This window comes from Lonchura striata, chromosome 3 (genome assembly GCF_050655825.1).
Source record: "Lonchura striata isolate lonStrDom1 chromosome 3, ASM5065582v1, whole genome shotgun sequence".
Taxonomy (NCBI): Eukaryota; Metazoa; Chordata; class Aves; order Passeriformes; family Estrildidae; genus Lonchura; species Lonchura striata.
The window spans coordinates 41,024,109-41,040,812 of record NC_140705.1 but is presented as its reverse complement, the minus strand read 5'-3'; the positions used below and the strand labels follow the sequence as shown (position 1 = coordinate 41,040,812).

The 16,704-nt window shown below is 49.1% G+C and overlaps 1 protein-coding gene across 1 annotated transcript in view; it reads left to right on the top strand.

Moving 5' to 3' along the window:
* The first annotated feature begins 2,893 nt into the window (after positions 1-2,893).
* Positions 2,894-16,704, top strand: part of SIM1 (SIM bHLH transcription factor 1) — a 52,092-nt gene continuing 38,281 nt past the window's right edge. The window contains exons 1-6 of the mRNA XM_085574918.1: positions 2,894-3,249; positions 4,009-4,702; positions 14,605-14,687; positions 15,663-15,752; positions 15,865-15,973; positions 16,068-16,153. Coding sequence (XP_085431044.1) covers positions 4,528-4,702; positions 14,605-14,687; positions 15,663-15,752; positions 15,865-15,973; positions 16,068-16,153 — 543 coding nt within the window. The 5' untranslated portion in view covers positions 2,894-3,249; positions 4,009-4,527. The remainder of the gene's footprint in view (positions 3,250-4,008; positions 4,703-14,604; positions 14,688-15,662; positions 15,753-15,864; positions 15,974-16,067; positions 16,154-16,704) is intronic.

Below are 16,704 nucleotides of genomic sequence, written 5' to 3'. Positions count from 1 at the left end.
TCCCCTGCTTTGATTTGTACAGTTTTCCCCCCTCCCCCTCTGCACACACATACACACGCTCACGCACACATGCTGCAATGCACGCTGCATATTGTGTCTGCCTACACAAGTTTTCTACTATAGTTGGAAACCTGACTGTGAAGCGCTTTGTTTTCTCTCAGCCTTTCTTCAGATACACCATTTTATTATGCGCCTTTTAAAACCAAATTGCACTGCAGTACCTGTTTATCCAATTTTCCAGTATTATCTCTTTTTTCAGGAGATTCTCGCCCGAGTATAACTGCATCTGAACTGAGCACAGTTCAGCACAGCTACACAGCTTCAGGCGGCCGGAATGCCTCTCTCCCTCCTGGAGGGGCCGGAGCTGCCGTGAGCCGCCGGGGCCCGCAGGTGTCCGCGCCGCGCCGCCGGTGCGCTCGCTGCCCTCAGCTCCGCTCCCACGGCTTTGTATGCCGGGCGCGGGCATCCCGCAGGGGTGCCTGCTCTTCTTTTGTTCAACAGCATCATGCATTCTTCTTTCAGGATAGATGGGCTTCGCCGGGGTCGGTGACAGCGGGCTCTCGGCTGATAAGAAAACCACGAATTTAGCTACTGCAGGCTGCCTTTACCTGTACACCTGGAACAGGACAGAGCCAAGTCTGATCTCCTGTTGCAGAAGTCACTTGTTTTTGACGAAGGAAAACAAGGTTAATATCTCTGAAACGGCCAAATTCTCCCATCATTCGGGAACTGCCTCTTGAAATCTGCTGGGAAATATCCCCAGTGTACTGACCCCGCGCTGGTGGTTCTGTGGAGAGGTGGCTTTGTCCACGATTGCTGTAGCTTCCAGAGCCGAATAACTGCCCTTCAGCCGCTAGTCTTTTCACATCTTGTACTTTATCCACCGTAGCACATATACGTTTAAAATCTATGTAGGGGCTCGTCGACCCCGAGCCCTCGGGCCCCGGCCACGGGGAGAACTGGTCCGGTCGCTGTCACCCACCCGGGCTGGAGGGAAGAAACCGAGTCCCGGTACACCGGGAAAGAGAATCCTCGGTGAGCTACAGGCTTCGATGGGGCTGTGTGGGGTTGTTAAGGTGGATGGTCATGTTCCCTGGTATAAATTAGCAGAAGTGTATCCTACTGATTTATTTATTTTTCCCACACCAAGGGTGTTATAGAAGACATTCTCTCTGGCACTTGTTGACAAATAAGTCGTGAGCTACCTGACAGTGTTAGTCCAGTTGTTGTCCATATGTCTAAATACTCTCATAGAGACGTCAGTGCCGTTTAGGAAGAGAAATCCCTCAAATGAAAACCAGAAGGAAGATTTTTTTTTTTTTTAATCTTTTTCTTGTCCCAAAAACTCACCTTATACCTAAGGGCAGTAACATACAGGGAAGATTTTTGCAAATTCAATATCACTTTCCCCCACAGCAGCAATCGCTTTACAGCATGACAGTATGACAGGGTAGGAAAGGATGAGGGCATTTTCCTTTTTCTTTTTTTTTCTTTTTTATCTTTTTTTTTTTTTTTACCCTTACCTTCACTAAATGCCTTGCGTTTGTGTTTGTTTAACGACGAGTCGCTTCGGTAAACAAGACAATCAAAAGAACATTTGAGACTACGTGGATACATTTCTCTGATGCTTGTAGACGCCTGGACACCCAGAGGAGTTGTTGAATGCCTCTCTTACCGTCTTTCCTTTATTTACCCAAATGAACTCAGGGAAAGCTTTTAACCGAGGGGAAATTTAAGGTGATAAGCAGCGAACAGACGGTCTGCACTGCAAGCCTGCGTTTCGAACTGCAGCCCGCCAAGAAGCAAAAGGGATGAGATGCTTCAAAGGCTATTTTTTTTGTTGTTGTTGTTCACGTTTTTCTTTAGAAAACTGAGACCGTTTCTTCTTCCTCGAAATACTCCGACTTGCCTGCCAACGCAATCTCATTTTAAACAGTTGTTTTAGCCGAAGTCTCGTACCGACTGGTTTGGCAACTAGGTCAGGGTTTTGAGAGTCAGCTATGGTTTTAGGAAAGATTCTACAACCCTTCTCCCACTACTCCAGGCACTCTTCTCTATCTACTCTATTCAGGAGCCAGCAGTTTTAGGAGCAGCGTCACGTTTTTAGGGTTATTTTCCCCAAGGGACACACAAGATTAGGAATAGTCCGGCTGCTTGTGTAGAAAAGACCGCACATACACTTTTCGGGCAGTTTTAAAACAGCTCTGTCTCCTAATGTAGGAGGATTTGGGTTTGGGTTTCTCCCTCTCCTTTTTTTTTTTTTTTTTTCCCTTTTCCCCTCTTTCCTGTTTGTGGAATTGTTTTTTATTTTGGTTAGGTTTTTTTTTTTTTTCCAGCGTGTATCAAGAAAATTAATTAAAATCTTTCTCCACCCTTCTCCCCCTCCACCGCGGGATCCGATCCACGCTGTCCCGCAGCGCATCAGCCCAGGGGAAAACCGTACATGGTTAAAGTTGGGGGTGTCAGGGAGGGGGGGCAGCAGGGGACATGACCGCAGCTTATTTCTCCCAAGCGCGACCACTTGTTCGGTGGGCTCTGGGGTGGGGAAATGTACGTGGGTGTGTAAAATTGCGGCCATCCTCACCACCCACAGTCCTGCGGGACCTCGGCGGCTGCCCAGCGGAGAGGAGATGGCCAAAACGTACCCACCTGACGCAAATAATCCCCCAACAGGTACGCAGGGAGAAGATGCGGGTGTGTATGTCTGTGTGTGCCCACTCCTCCCGGCGGCGCCGCCAGGTCAGAGGGCGGACACCGGGAAAGAGGGGAGGCGGGAGAGGGGTGGGAATGTGTCCGCGTGACGCCACCGCCCCCTCCGCCAGTGGGAGGCCGGGCGAGGGGTGGCGGCGGCCAACGGGACGCGAGGCGGGTCCGTGAGTGGCATTGAGGGAGGGCTCGGCCGGGGGGGAGGGAGGGGGGCCAAGGGGGGAGTTGGAGAGAAATGAAGTTGTGCTAAAAGGCTTTTAGCCATCAAGAAGTTATTAGGCATTTCTCAGCCGCAAATTAGGGATTCTTCATTAATACCAACCTCGCCCCCCCCACCCCACCCTACCCCACCCCTCGTTATGTGAGACGGAGAGTCTGGGAGCCGATAAAGGGGATGGGGAGGCGGCAATGTCTGTCTGCCCATCGGTGCGAGGAGCAGTGACAGGCGCAAACTTTTCCCCGTGCCATTAATGAGCCAATTAAAGAGTTGGGCTTCTCACCCCGGGAGAGCTCTCTGCAGGCTGCCGGGCTCAGGGATTCAAGGTAGGTGAAAAGAAGATCACAACCCACCACAATTTGCCTGCCTCAGCGAAGAACCGCAGTGATATGCGGTGCTAGGCTGTGGGTCTCTTTCCCACGGTGAAAAATGAGGAGGAAAAAAAAAAACCAAAACATAATTTGGTTGGAAAAATGTGATGTTTGGGTGGATTCCGGCTCGGGGCAGGGCTGGGCAAAGCGTGCCTCCCCTGGCTGGGGTGCAGCTGAGGTAGACACCCCCGATCCCAGTTGAGGAATGAGGACAGTAGCCGAGAAGAGGAGAAATTCAAAAGAAAGAGAAAAAAAAAAAAAAAGGAAAAAAGAAAAGAAAAAAGAAAAGGGAAAACAAGCACAAACACTCCATGATTGGAAATGTATCCCTCACTGAGGGTCTGGCAGCACGGAGCGCGGGGAGGTCTGGCCGCCGCCGCGGTGCCGGCCCGTGGGAGCGCGAAGGGGACGGCGCAGCCCCGGCAGCACCAAACCCGCTAACGCCGGGAGCCGGGAATTGCTTTCCGCTGCGCCTTCGTTCTGGCCATGCAGTGCACACCTGGGCTGGGAAGTGAGAGGGCTGTGGGAGGAGAGTGCGGGGCAGGCTTCTCCACGGGCGCGCTAGATGGGAAAATACAAATTTTTTTTCTTTCCCCTCTGGTGGGAGAAAATACTACACCCGCCGGCGGCTGGTTGTTGATTATTATTTCTCGCGGCTCCTCTGCGGCGCCGTGTACCGGCTCTCTCACTCCAAGACTGCTCTTGTCTTCACAGAGAGAGGCTCTGGGGAAGTCACCCAGCGCCCTGGGAGACAGCTCGCGGCCGTGCGTTTCGGCCCTTGGATTGACAACGGATCACGGGAAATAACGGGATTACTATGACCCTCTTCCGAGGAGCTATGCTGACCGCCATGAGTAGGAAAAAAGGCCAGAAATACATCGTTTGGTTGCTGTCTGGTGCCTCAATCTTCTAGCTTTTTTTTTTTTTTTTTTTTTTTTTTTAATGCAACTGCTTGGAGTGGTGAGCTGCGTTGGATAAATGCCTTTCCCATCTAATTGACTCTGCTTTTCAGAGTATATTTACTTTTTCTTCCTTTTTTTTTTTTTTTTAAGAACACCTCTACTCTTCAATACTTGTTTGCTTTTACACAACAGAACGGTTTTTAAGAGTAATGGCCTCGCTTAGAATTACAGCCTGATGCTCCGGAGAGATGAATTGCAGATGAGTTTCCCTTCCACCTTTGGATGAATCTCTGGAGTTTAAATTATAGCAAAGAAGCGGGAAAAGAACACGATGAAAGAGAAGTCCAAAAATGCTGCCCGGACTAGACGGGAGAAAGAAAACAGTGAATTTTATGAACTGGCTAAATTACTACCCCTGCCCTCCGCTATCACCTCTCAGCTGGACAAAGCATCCATAATCAGACTCACTACCAGCTATTTAAAAATGAGAGTGGTTTTTCCAGAAGGTAGGTGAGAATGCCTATTCGCCTTTATTTTTATTCTGATCCAGATGTCATTTATCACTTTTACAAAAAAAAAACCAACTCAATAATTCGGGGTGTGCTCGGAGACAGGGTGCCCTCCGCTGTGGCTTCCCTCTGTTGTAAATACTTTCCCTTTAGCTCCTATGACAGGTTTGGTTGGAGACTTATGGCTCTTTTGTCAACACTTGAAGGCACTGAGCTCTGCTGTGTGTTCTGCTAAAGCAGACCCGGATTTTCTTTTCCTCCAGTCTTCCAGTCAAATATGCATCCCCCACTAAGCACACGCGAGGCCTAAGAGGGCATGATTCACCCCTATTTATAGTAACTCTGTGAGGGCGAGCTAGTATATGGGTAAATATTTACATAAGTCTATGCGAAGTCCTAAAGCTTTAGTTCAGCTCTCGAGGAAAGGTGCGGTGTACAGGTACAGGAACGCGTGCAGGCGTGCTCACGCCAGGCTAAATAAATAAGTCGAGCACACTGAATCACATCATCAGTGTGTTGTGTGTCGTTTTGAGGATCACTAGGGCCGTTTGAGGACGTTAAACAACCGCGGAAAATTTTAGCAGCGGTTTTGCACCCAGATATATTCAATCCCCCTGACCACCCAGTGCTGCAAAACCAGTGGCCCAGCCTAGACATGCTTCTCCTCGAGAAATAGTAAACTTCACGTTGACTTCCATGGCAGCAACAACTCGCCTGTCTAGAAAAAGAAAACGTAAGCGTCCTGAGGTGTCTCCTACTCTTAAATAATATCAGGATCTAAAACAATCGTCTTTGGTCTTCTAGATCGGCTGCTAAGAAAAACAAATAGCACAAAGTTAAGAGAGTCGGAATAAAGTTCTTCCGTGTTCTCGCTCTATTGATTTTTATAAGATGTAGGGGGAAAACATTTTAAAAAATCACGAATCTTTTATTTAGATCAACTCGATGGAGTTGTAGTCTGTGTGAAAGAAAAAATATCAAGAGGTTTTTGGTTTTGTTGATTTTTTGTTTTTTTCCCTGACCTAATACAAAATTCGCTGCGTCTTTTGTTGAAAAATGAGTTTACATAGGAAACAACGTAATACAGCTATGTCCCCATGAGTTTTCTGTAGCTGTATCTCGACTCGGTTGGCCTATATATTTTACAAATTAAGTGTGTATATGGCCTAGTTTTGTTTTGCTCTTGTTTTATCTGATTTGGTGGTTTGAGGGGTTTTAATTTTTTTTCCCCTGGTTAAATATGTGGAGTACTGGTACTAATTCTACTTTTTAAAATAAATTTGTAGTGTGGCAGTCATTTTGACGGGGGAGGTAATCTCACACACCCCCCCCTCCGCCCCCCCTCCCCCCCTGGCCCCAGGTTACGGATGAACATTTATACCTAAGGTCCACAGCAGTGCATTTTGCAATGATTTCTTGAAACAGCTTTCCATATCATCGAGTCACTTGTAACCAAAGAAGGGGTTAAATGAAACCTTTAAAAAACAATAATTAAAGTCTTCATCGAGCCACTTTCCTCCTCTATTTGCTCTGCCACCTTGAAGATCATTATGCGGGACAATCCTCTGTTTCAAAGGAGACAGAGTTGTCCTTTATGCTGTCAGCGCATACTTTATAAAAATAAAGCTATTGCAAACCCTGATGCCCATGATGTTCCTAAAAGGATTATTAGCAATGATTTGTCAACTCCTGCGGTCTCAGTAGGCTACCTTTCTGCGTGATTTCGAGCAGGTCTCGTCAATTACTGGTGCCTATGTAGCGGGTTGTTTGATCAGAAGAAGCATATGGTGTTGCTTGTAGGCTGTGAGTAATCATGGGAAGAGAAGAATAGCTGATCCCCGTCCCTCCGTGGCAGCGCAGGATGCCTGAATGCCCTGGGGAACCGTGTGGCGAAGCGCGCCGGGGCCGGGGCCGCTGCCGGCCGCAGCAGATGCTAATTTGAGCGCGGAGGCAGCGGGGGTGGCTGAGCGGGGCTCGGGGGGCAGCGGAGCCTTCGCAGCCTCATTAAAGGCAAACTGCGCATTAGAAAGAAAGGCAGGGAGCAGGCTCGGAAGGGCTCGCCCCTCTGAGGCGCTGCCGCGGGAGGCCCGGCGCCGAGCGCGCTGCAGACCCACGCGGGACCGCCGCCCCCGCATCCTCGGGCCGCGCATCCCTGCGCGGGGGAGCGCTGCGAGCGGCGCACAAAGGCCTGAGAGCGGGAATCGCAACGTGGCGTGGAGCTGGGCTGCTTCCCCGCGGTCCCACGCGGGCTCCCTCTCCCTCCCACGTACTTCCGAGGAGGCGGGGAGCGGAGACCGGGGCCCGGCTCGGTTTTCCCTGCGCTCGCCCGTGCCGCTATTAAACACGAGCGAGGTGCCCACGAGCGGCCTCCCGGCGCTGCCCCTGTGCCTGGCCGTGCGGGAGCCGAGCCTGGGCGATTTTCCCGGGACCCTGGGGGACACAGTGGGCTCCGGGAATGCGGCGGAGCAGCTTGGGCTCCCGTTGCGGTTGCGCTTGTCCAACTGCGTATGAGTGTAAGGAGACAAGGAAGCGGGGGGCTATTCTGGTTTTCCAGAATAAAAAAAATAATAAAAAAAAAAAAAGTCATGTCTTCTCCGGGAAGGGAGAACAGGTAGTCGCAGGCAGGGAAATGACTCACGGAAAGAACAAGTCTTTCTGAACGGAGGAGTCAGGGCAGGAATGTTGGATGGATGTAATGGAGTTCCTTTCGCTTTTATTTCTCTGGGGAGGAAAGGATACAAGCGTCGGGACGGACCCGATGAGTTGGCCAAAACACTGGAGATGGGTAGCAGGAGGCTCGGGAGCCCGGCGGAATGTTATGTCCTACATTTAAAGAGATCTTGGAGTAGTCAGGGTAGAGGAACGTTGTCTCCGTAAGAGCGAGCTGCCTTTCCAGAGTAACTCGTATCCCATCTCCCCGGTACAAGAGCGAATTTCCATCTGCCCATAGAGTGCTTGCTTAGAGTTGATTGTAAATAATCACGTACAGAAAGATATACACTCCTCATCGCCGCACACACACGGGGCTGGGGACAGGGCGGAGAGAATTGGTGTGCTCTTGTCTGCATATTTTTGTGTTTGAAAGGTCCCTATAGAGAAAGAGGTGGAAGATTTCGGGTTCATTTTGGAAAGAAGAGTATTCTAGGAGTAAAATGCCAGGAGAGTCACACACAAAATAAGCACGTGGGGTTTCCTTCTTACCCCCAGACATCTAAACACAAGGCAGTGGCACTGGACAAACTTGACAAACCGGGCAGAGATTTTTCTACGACCTCCCTCTCGTAATAGTTGTACAATTCTCACAAGTTATTGAAACGCTTGGGTTGTTCTTTCCACCTCTAATTTCACTTCATTAGGTCTTCAACAGATTAGAACTGTAAAGGACGAAAGTGCAAGACGTAGGATTCTTGCGTCGTTTCAGTACTAAAACACTTATTTTCAGGAGGAGAAAGCGCATAAAACATATACTGCTTTTCGCTGATCAGACAGCTTTGGAAAGAGTGAATATCTGCTAGTTTTCTGAGAACATTAAGGATGAGTTTTAAGGGTTGTTTGTTTGTTTGTTTTTTCAAGGAGGATTAATTAATAAATAAAGTCCTGATCTAACGTTCATTATAAATAAATACTAATAATTTTATCTAACAGTAAATCGCTAATGGCAAGTAACGTGGACGCAAAAAATAGCTAGAAAAGTCTCCAGGGTGTCAAAGGACTGACAGTATATTCCGCCAAAGACGATGCAATCACTGTTACAATTGCAGGGTAATTCTTGGCTGATCTTCGGCATTATCCAGAAGGGAAGGGAGAAAAAAAAGTAACAAAACTCAAACAAAAAATTCAGGTGGCACAATAAATAATTTTTTTGGGGTTTTGTTTTTCTTCTTTAGTTAGGAATATCTTAAAGGTCCTATTCTCCATCCGCGACCAGAGATGCAAAAGGAGGGTTTGCAGTCTGTCCTAGTGGGAAGGGATCGTTTTGGCGCCGAGAGGCGTTTGCTTTTCGAGACAAAAGCAGAGATTCCGTTTACATAAACTTTCGCCGAATCAGGATGGTTAACATTTCAATATTGAAACCCTTAACCTTGTTTTATTTTAAAGGAGGAAGAGATCAACAGAAAAAAAAAAAAATCCGTTTCCCACGTGGATAGGTGATTTAATGCTGTTTTTCTTGCTGCAAAGGGAAATGATTGAGCATTAGGTTTCAATGTTTATTTTCTTACAGAAGTTTTTCTCATTTAAACAGCAGTTTTGTCTCCACGCTGAATATCTGTTTAATTCCAGTTTTGATGTGAACTTAAAATGTGAAGAGCAGAACTAAACTACTAGCAGGATCGTGGAAAAAAAAACAACAACACAGATTTATGTTTTAGAAGGAATACGTAACGAGAAGAGCGGGAAGGAAAAATCATATTTCCTTTGGAAACATACGACCGTTTTCACGTCGGAGGATATTTTTTCAACTTGCATATAAACGGCATGTGCGTTGGTGCAAATCCTTCCTTCCCCTATTTCTTCGGGATAAGGGCTACTTGAATTTGAATCTTCTGGAGAAACGAATAAGTAGTTTGTGCTCGAAAATGCCTTGATTTTTCTCCCCTCTCTCCAATTTGGACATGATTCTGTTTGTTTGCATTTCAAAGCGCAATTCCACTACCTCGTGTTTGCCAAAATCCTGGTTTTTCTTTCTATAGTGAAACAGCCTCAGCATTATTTCCACTACCGTTTTCTTAACAGGGATGTTTGTTTAGTCAACAGGGCTTTCCTCCCTGTTATTATTATTTTTATAAAGAAAGAGAGATGCTAATTTATCTCTGCTTCAAATGAATACATGTGATTTACTGAGATAATAAATCTTTACAAAACCTTGCTAATGGCATCCGCAGGCAGTGGAAATAAGCAGCCTTTTTTTTTTTTTTTTTTTTTTTTTAGCATAGCTTATTCTATTCCATTTGAACCCTCCGACGGCGACCCAGTCCTTCACAGAAGCCTCATTTGGCCGAGATTTTGAGTTATCATTAACCACTGCCTGTTAAATTAACTGGGAAATCAGCTCTGTCTGGCGTTAGGCGATGGCAGAACGGAGCGCTGGTGGCAGACGATTTAATTAAATGGTTAATCGAATCAGGCTAATTCCTCGATACAACATCCAGTTGCCTTTTGGCTTGCCAGTGACTAGGACATGCAGGTTTTGCTCCCGCGACTCCCGGACAGTTGTTTGTCATTTCCCTTGGACAGAGAGGGACAATGACTGCGTGGGAGATGGGGACTGAGCTGTCCTGCCTTCCTCTTTCCAAACAACTCCTGTGCCCCGCTTGTCCCTTGGTATTAAAGCGGCAGCAGTGCCGGCGAGGGGCAGTGGAAGGCAGGGAAGGTGCTGCTTGAGGAGCCACTCACGGAGGTGACATTCTAGTCCTCCCTGCAGAGATGCTTTGCTGGGCAGGTGCCTAAGCCCGGCCCGACCCTCCTCGTCGTCCTCCTGCCCAGCACGGAAGGAGCGAGCGAAGGTGACCGGAGGTGACCGGAGGTCCCGCACCCTGTGCCCTTTGTGGGGTCAGCATCCCCTCGGCGCCGGCGGGCGAGGAGTGAGCTGCTGCTCCTCCTTTCTTAATAACTATACAGCGGCTTTTTAAAGGGCAAAGAAAAGGCAGCGAAACCAAAGCATGCGGAGACGTCCCCGGGCCACGGCCCCCGGGAGGCGGCGGAGAGACCTGGGAAAGCGGCAGCGGCGGCCGCTGCCCAGAGAGGGAGTTTTGAGGAACTCCTGGAAGAGAAATGCGCGATGGACGTTCTGGGACCCGATTTAGGGAAGACTCCCTGCTGTTGCCCCGTCGGGCAGGCTTCCCAGCGTTGCTCCACAGCAGCGGGCTGCCTCCGGGAGAGCCCTCCAATCCTCCCCCTCTGCCCGTCCACAGCAACAGGAAAGAGCTCCCTGCCTCCGGGGCTTCGTCTCCAAGCCAGCTTCCCTGGGCCTCGCCCGGCCGTGCGGGGCGGTGCGCCAGACAGGGACAAACCCCGGAGGGATGCCCAAGGGCTCCCCGGCCCCGGAGGGAGATGGCCTCAGGGTCTGGCCCCCAAAGAAGCGGGTCTGGAGCTCAGGATGGGCTCTCCGCTAAGAGTTTTTAAACGGGGACGTCAAGTCGCCCGCTACAATGAATCCGGATTGCGCTGAGGTTTCATGACTTGGGAGTCCGCTGGGGAAATCGCCGTAACTGGTTTTAAAAGCCGGCAAATCAGCGCAAAGCAGATAAGGGCTTGCATCTTCTGGCCACCCCACCCCCACCGCCACCCCCGCCCCCCTTTGCTATTGCCAGACAAAGGACGGGGTCGAGATGGGCTCTGCGCTGCAGATGCTCACAGAGGGACAAGTAACCCGGAGATCAACCAGGGCCAAGGAGCTGCCCTGGCTTCTCGGAGTCTCATTTCCCTGCGCCTGCCTTCCTCCGTGTTTGCCTAGATGAAATTAGAAACTATTCAGGAATCTCTTCCCCCTTCCCTGGGACAGAGGAGCTTCTTGAAACAGTATCGCCACTGGATAGGGACGGTGCCCACCCAGCCCCTGGTTCCATTGGCTGTCGACATCAAGGCTTGCATCAATCAAAAGATGAGGGGAAGGAAGGACAGGACCAGGGCAGTGCAGCGCGGCAGGTCTGGCTGTGCGCCCGGCCTGGGGGACAGGCTGGCGGTGCGGAGCGGCTCTCTCAGGGACGGGGGTGGGCGCGGCTGGGTGGAAGAAGGCATTTCACAGGGACCCGCCTGTGTAGCGAGCCCATGAAACCGACAGACATGCTTTTTGATGTGGAAAGTACAGTGGCTTTCCACTGGAGAATGCTGAGAGAAACGATGAATCAGCACACTCGCTCCGCGCAGGTTCCGCACAGTATAGGTGAAAGCTGTTGAGTAAAAATGAGTGATAGTCTGGATAAAATGCTTGTCTTTTCTCCCCTTTAAATATTTTCTAAAATTTATTTCCCTTCCCCCCACCCCCTTCCCCCTTTCCTTTCCCTCCTCACAACAGCAGACAATTAATTTATCGTGGCGCAAATAGCTCCTCAGGAAAAAAAGTTCATCGAGTGAACGAGATGTTAGATAGGAGGAAGAGTTTGTTAAAGAATATCAAATTCATTCTGAAATAAAAGCTCGATCCATTTTTTTAAATTTCTGCTTGAATAACACAGCTGGGTGATGCCTTGAGTTTATGTTAGACGGTTGCTCATCATTCATTCGCCAAGAACTGACCTAAATGGTGCCTGTGGGATTAGGTCAATTTTAGTGGATCTACTTCGCCTCATTTGGTTACTAATTGGTTTCTTGTTTTATAAATCGAAATCTCATTTTCAGGAAATCACAAAACCCATGCAACCAGTCCGTGGAGGTAATCCGTGGGTCGGGGGTATTTAAATGGAAATGGTTCTACAATGCATCAAGTATTAAGCAACAGTAAAACTTCCCCTCTATTTCCAAATGAAATGTGAGCTCGCTAGCCTTAGATCCCTAATAGATACATCCCTTCTAAGGCTACTTATGTAAATATGATAAACCAGACCGCGGTGGGGGAGGGGCGGCAGGAAAGAAAGTAAATTTTATCTGCTAAGATTATTGTGGCATAACTTGGAAATCTTCCAAAATAGATTATGTTTTGCTTTGTCTTCGGCCACTTTAGCTGGGAAAATCCTTTGCCTAAAAACGATTTAGTTATCCTTCTCCTCACAAAGCTGCTTGTTTCTATTCCAAAGCTATTATGCTGTTGGCTCTCCAAATTACAAGAGAATCTTTAGATCTTGTTTCCAAGCGTAATCCTGGAGCAAAAGGGAGAGCTGATTTCCTTGTTTTGTTTTAAATAGACAATCAAAGGATTTGCAGAATTTTCTGCGGTAGGTCAAGTGCAAGAAATCACAGTTTGCCCCCTCGATAAAAGGAAATTGGATGTTAAAGCGAATAGACGGGGGAGGGAGAGGGAAAATTAGCGGAGGGGGCTTTCTCCTCTAATCTTTAGAAACAGTATTTAGGGGGCATCAGGAGAGGGCGTCGATTTGGGAGAGGCTGGGATTGGCAACGATTAGAAATAGTCTCCGACTTGAAAGTACTGAAAACATCTGGGCAGCACAAAGGATCGTCTCATGTGACAGGATTTCAAAAAGCCGGTTCAGGTAGAAGAGTGAAAACGTTTAATTATAAACCATGGGCAGACAGAGCCCAGCAGCGCGGGGTTTCCACCTGAAACATATAGAGGAGCTCAGCGCGCCGTGAAGAACCGCCTTCCCGAGGGAGGTTAACCTGCAGTGCCCGTGAGCTGTTCATTAACCCGCTGGGGTCGGGTTATTTTCCCTTTTAGGAAAAGAATAATTAGAGCCGTAAACTTAGATTAATAAGCAACTTAAATCATAGGTGGGCAGTACAGATTTAGTCTTGAATAAAGAAACCTGTCACTCAGATTTCCCTCCGGGTGGGGGACGTGGCAAGGAGCCAGCTCAGCGCCATCCTGGCTCCCCAGCAGAGAAAGCTCCGAGGAGCTCGGGGAAAAACAAATATATCGTGGGCTTTTCTCTCTTTCCCTGGAAGCTGTGTAAGATTTGCCAGCTCCTTCCTGAATACAGGGGGCGGAGGTGATCCTCCATCCTGGCGGCTGGCTCCCCCTTAATTGGCGTGGAGGAATTAATGGGAAGGAGCCTGTTTCTGGCGACATGCTGAGGCTGCAGGCTGAGGAACGGGCCAGAGAGAATCTCCTGCCTCTGTGGGGCTATGAAGTTAGGGAGGAAGGAGAAAAGTGTGGGAGTGGTGAAGAGACAAGTTGTTGTGAAGAGGTAGAGGAGGAAGGGGGGAGAAGGAAGCGAAAGGCGGGGACGAGCGGGGCGCACCGCTCCGGCGGTGGGGAGGGCGCGCAGGGGCCGCGCTGGGATGCCCCCTTCAAACAGCGCGGAGGAAATCGTTCGCTTTGCTCGGACGGCAAACACCTGGGTGAGGCCGGTCAATAGCGAGGGATGCCCGCGGCTGCCTGCTGTCAGCACCTCGTCTGTCTCGAAATAACTGGAAAACGAGGTCTTGCCTTTCCCGAACCCGCACTGCGGGAGTGAGCACACCCCGCCGGCTCGGGTCCCCTAGCGACCTGCACCCCAGCCATCGATCGGGACTTGTAGGTTTCCCTTCAGTTTTACTCTATCTTACTGCTTGTGCGTGCCTGAGTGAGACTTATTTCATGGCACAAGCTTCAAAGGTTTTGACTGACCCGTTTAAATTATTTCAGCAACAACACCGTGAAAAGGCATCGTCCATGAATTGCGTTGCTCCGGTGAAGTAACTTCCACGTGGCTTTTATTACTACTCACTTTGCGTAGGAGAAAATAAGACGCGTGTAAAACATTAGACAAATCCGGAAAGATTAATTTCTGGAAGGGGCTCCATGGAGGCACATCACCCCTCCCTGCAGTGGGAGCCATCCTGCCCACCGGAGCAGCAGGAGGAGAGATGGAAGGGATAGAGGTGAATCCTGGAGACAGACTTAGCGGGGCAGGAGGGAGGGCGGCCGGTGCCGTTGGACAGTGACTTGTCTGAGAAATCGTGAGGTTAGGAAGCTTCCTCTGAAGTTCAAGGGGGACAGTTCCCAGTAGCCAAGAAGTTTGATCTTGCATTCTGTTTCACTTAGATCTTAAAAATTAACTTCACCATTAACTAAAAATAAGTATTCGGGTATTTTTCTCTCTGAGGAATTAGATATTGAAAAATAATGCACAAAAGAGGCGTTTATGTGCAATGAAGTCATGTCTAGTTTTCCAAAGATTGTACGTATATATGTTTTAGAGTGTAGACAAGATGAAGTGTTTTCCTCCCCCACCTCCAATCAAGCCCACAGTAGTAAATTTTTCATCTCCTGACTTTACTTTTTTGTTTGTCTTAAATAACAGGACTTGGAGAAGCCTGGGGCCACTCCAGCCGAACCAGCCCACTGGATAATGTTGGACGGGAACTGGGATCCCATCTTTTGCAGGTACTGGTCTGGAAACGACAGGCATATGGTATTAATGATTAAAGAATTAATTCCCTCTTCTGAGCTTTCAGTTGCCACCTTGACTAATTTTTAACCGTTCAAGTCTTTAATAGAAAGGTAGGCAGGAGGGGAACCACTTCAGAAATGCGAACCACTGCGATCCAGTGTCATGTGTTTTGTTAGTGGCTTGGTTCCTCTGGGTCCTTTGCCTCAGAATCATCTAACACTGCGTCCACAGCGAGGGATTCAGAGTGTGTCCCAGGGTGCCAGAGATACAGGGGCACGACTTTTCCCTAATTTATTAACAAGGTGACACATATCATCAATGTTGTGAAGCTCAGAGTGGTGTGGGAGGGAGAGGCTCTAGCGACAGGCTAGGGAAGGCTGTCATGGACAGAAGGGCTCAGCGGGCACCGACATTATCAGAGACACACATCAGGGAGGACAGATCTGAAAACTCACAGTGCTTTGAAATACTAAAGAATATTAGCGATGACCATCATTCCACTGGTGGAATCATGTGGCTTTTGGAGGGCCTATTCTGCTCTTGGTACACTCAGAAGTCCCATCTGTGTCTGCAAAAATGTACCTGACAAATTGTCTTATTTACACTGTGGAGAATTTTTTATTTGATCGCTTAAATTCTCCTTATAAAATGCACAAGCACTAAACCCCTGTGACATTTGAAATAGGATAGAAATATTCGGTATTTCTGGGACCCAGATATTAATCACCAGATAACAGGACCTCTTCTTAGATGCCCTCAAGGCACTTTTGAGCTCGGCCTCTCTGAGACGTGGGTTGTATCTGGAGCTTTAGAGGGACTCTTGCCCAAGATTTGCCCATTTCCTTCCAACTATTTGAATAATCAGAGCCTGAACATCAACACCTGTTTAATAAATAAATAAATCAGAAGGACGGGTATTTACTGGATCCATCTATTAATTTATTTATATTCCCTACCCTTTTCTGCAGACGTTGGACGGTTTCATATTTGTTGTGGCTCCGGATGGCAAGATCATGTACATCTCGGAGACTGCCTCGGTGCACCTGGGCTTGTCGCAGGTACGCTGGGGGGCCTGCTACCCCTGTGCTTGCTTGCACCACCCCCGCGACTGACAGGAGAGGGTGCGCGGTGCCGGCGATGAGCTCCCCTACTCCTTCTCCTCTCTCACAGGTAGAACTGACTGGCAACAGCATTTACGAGTACATCCACCCCGCCGACCATGACGAGATGACGGCCGTGCTGACGGCGCACCAGCCTTACCACTCGCACTTCGTGCAGGGTAAAGCACACAGCCCCCGCGCTCTCGCGTAGGGGACCGCGCACAGCCAGCGGAGCCTGTGGCTCACCTCACCTCTGCCTTTCCCCCTTCCCAGAGTACGAGATCGAGAGGTCCTTTTTCCTGAGGATGAAGTGCGTCCTGGCCAAGAGGAATGCGGGCCTCACCTGCGGGGGCTACAAGGTGCGTGTCCGCAGCCGGATTCCCCATTTCCCCCCGCACGAGCCTTCCTGTGTTCCTGTGCCGGGAGGGCTGTGATATGGGGAGAGAAGGGGGGTGAGACCTCTTCTCGCAGGGGTTTTCCCAGCCCAGGGCTCTTTCATGTGGTCCATTTCTCTGAGTTTCAGGCTGAAAAGCTCAAACCACAAAACCAAGCAATCGAGCTCCCCTTCATGTTTGTTTCTGCCCCCCCCCCCTTTTTTTTTTCTGTTTGGTTGATTTTTGGTGGTTTTGTTTGTTTGTTTGCTTTACTCTTTGAACTGAACCTCGCGCAACCACTGAGGTTCCCTGTGACAACTTTCAGATGATACAACGAGAGCCCTGGGTTAATTTGTTTCTTTATTAGGTAATTCGTCAGCTGCAGAGGTAGCTCTCCTAGTCAAGGGGTTTGACCAGGTGCTTCACATGGTTCTGCTCGGGGCTCCTCGGTAAGGAGAGCCCTGCACTCTCTCCTACCCCCTCGCTGCCTTTTGTTAGCCACACAACGCCGAGGAGAGGGTTGTACACATAACCCA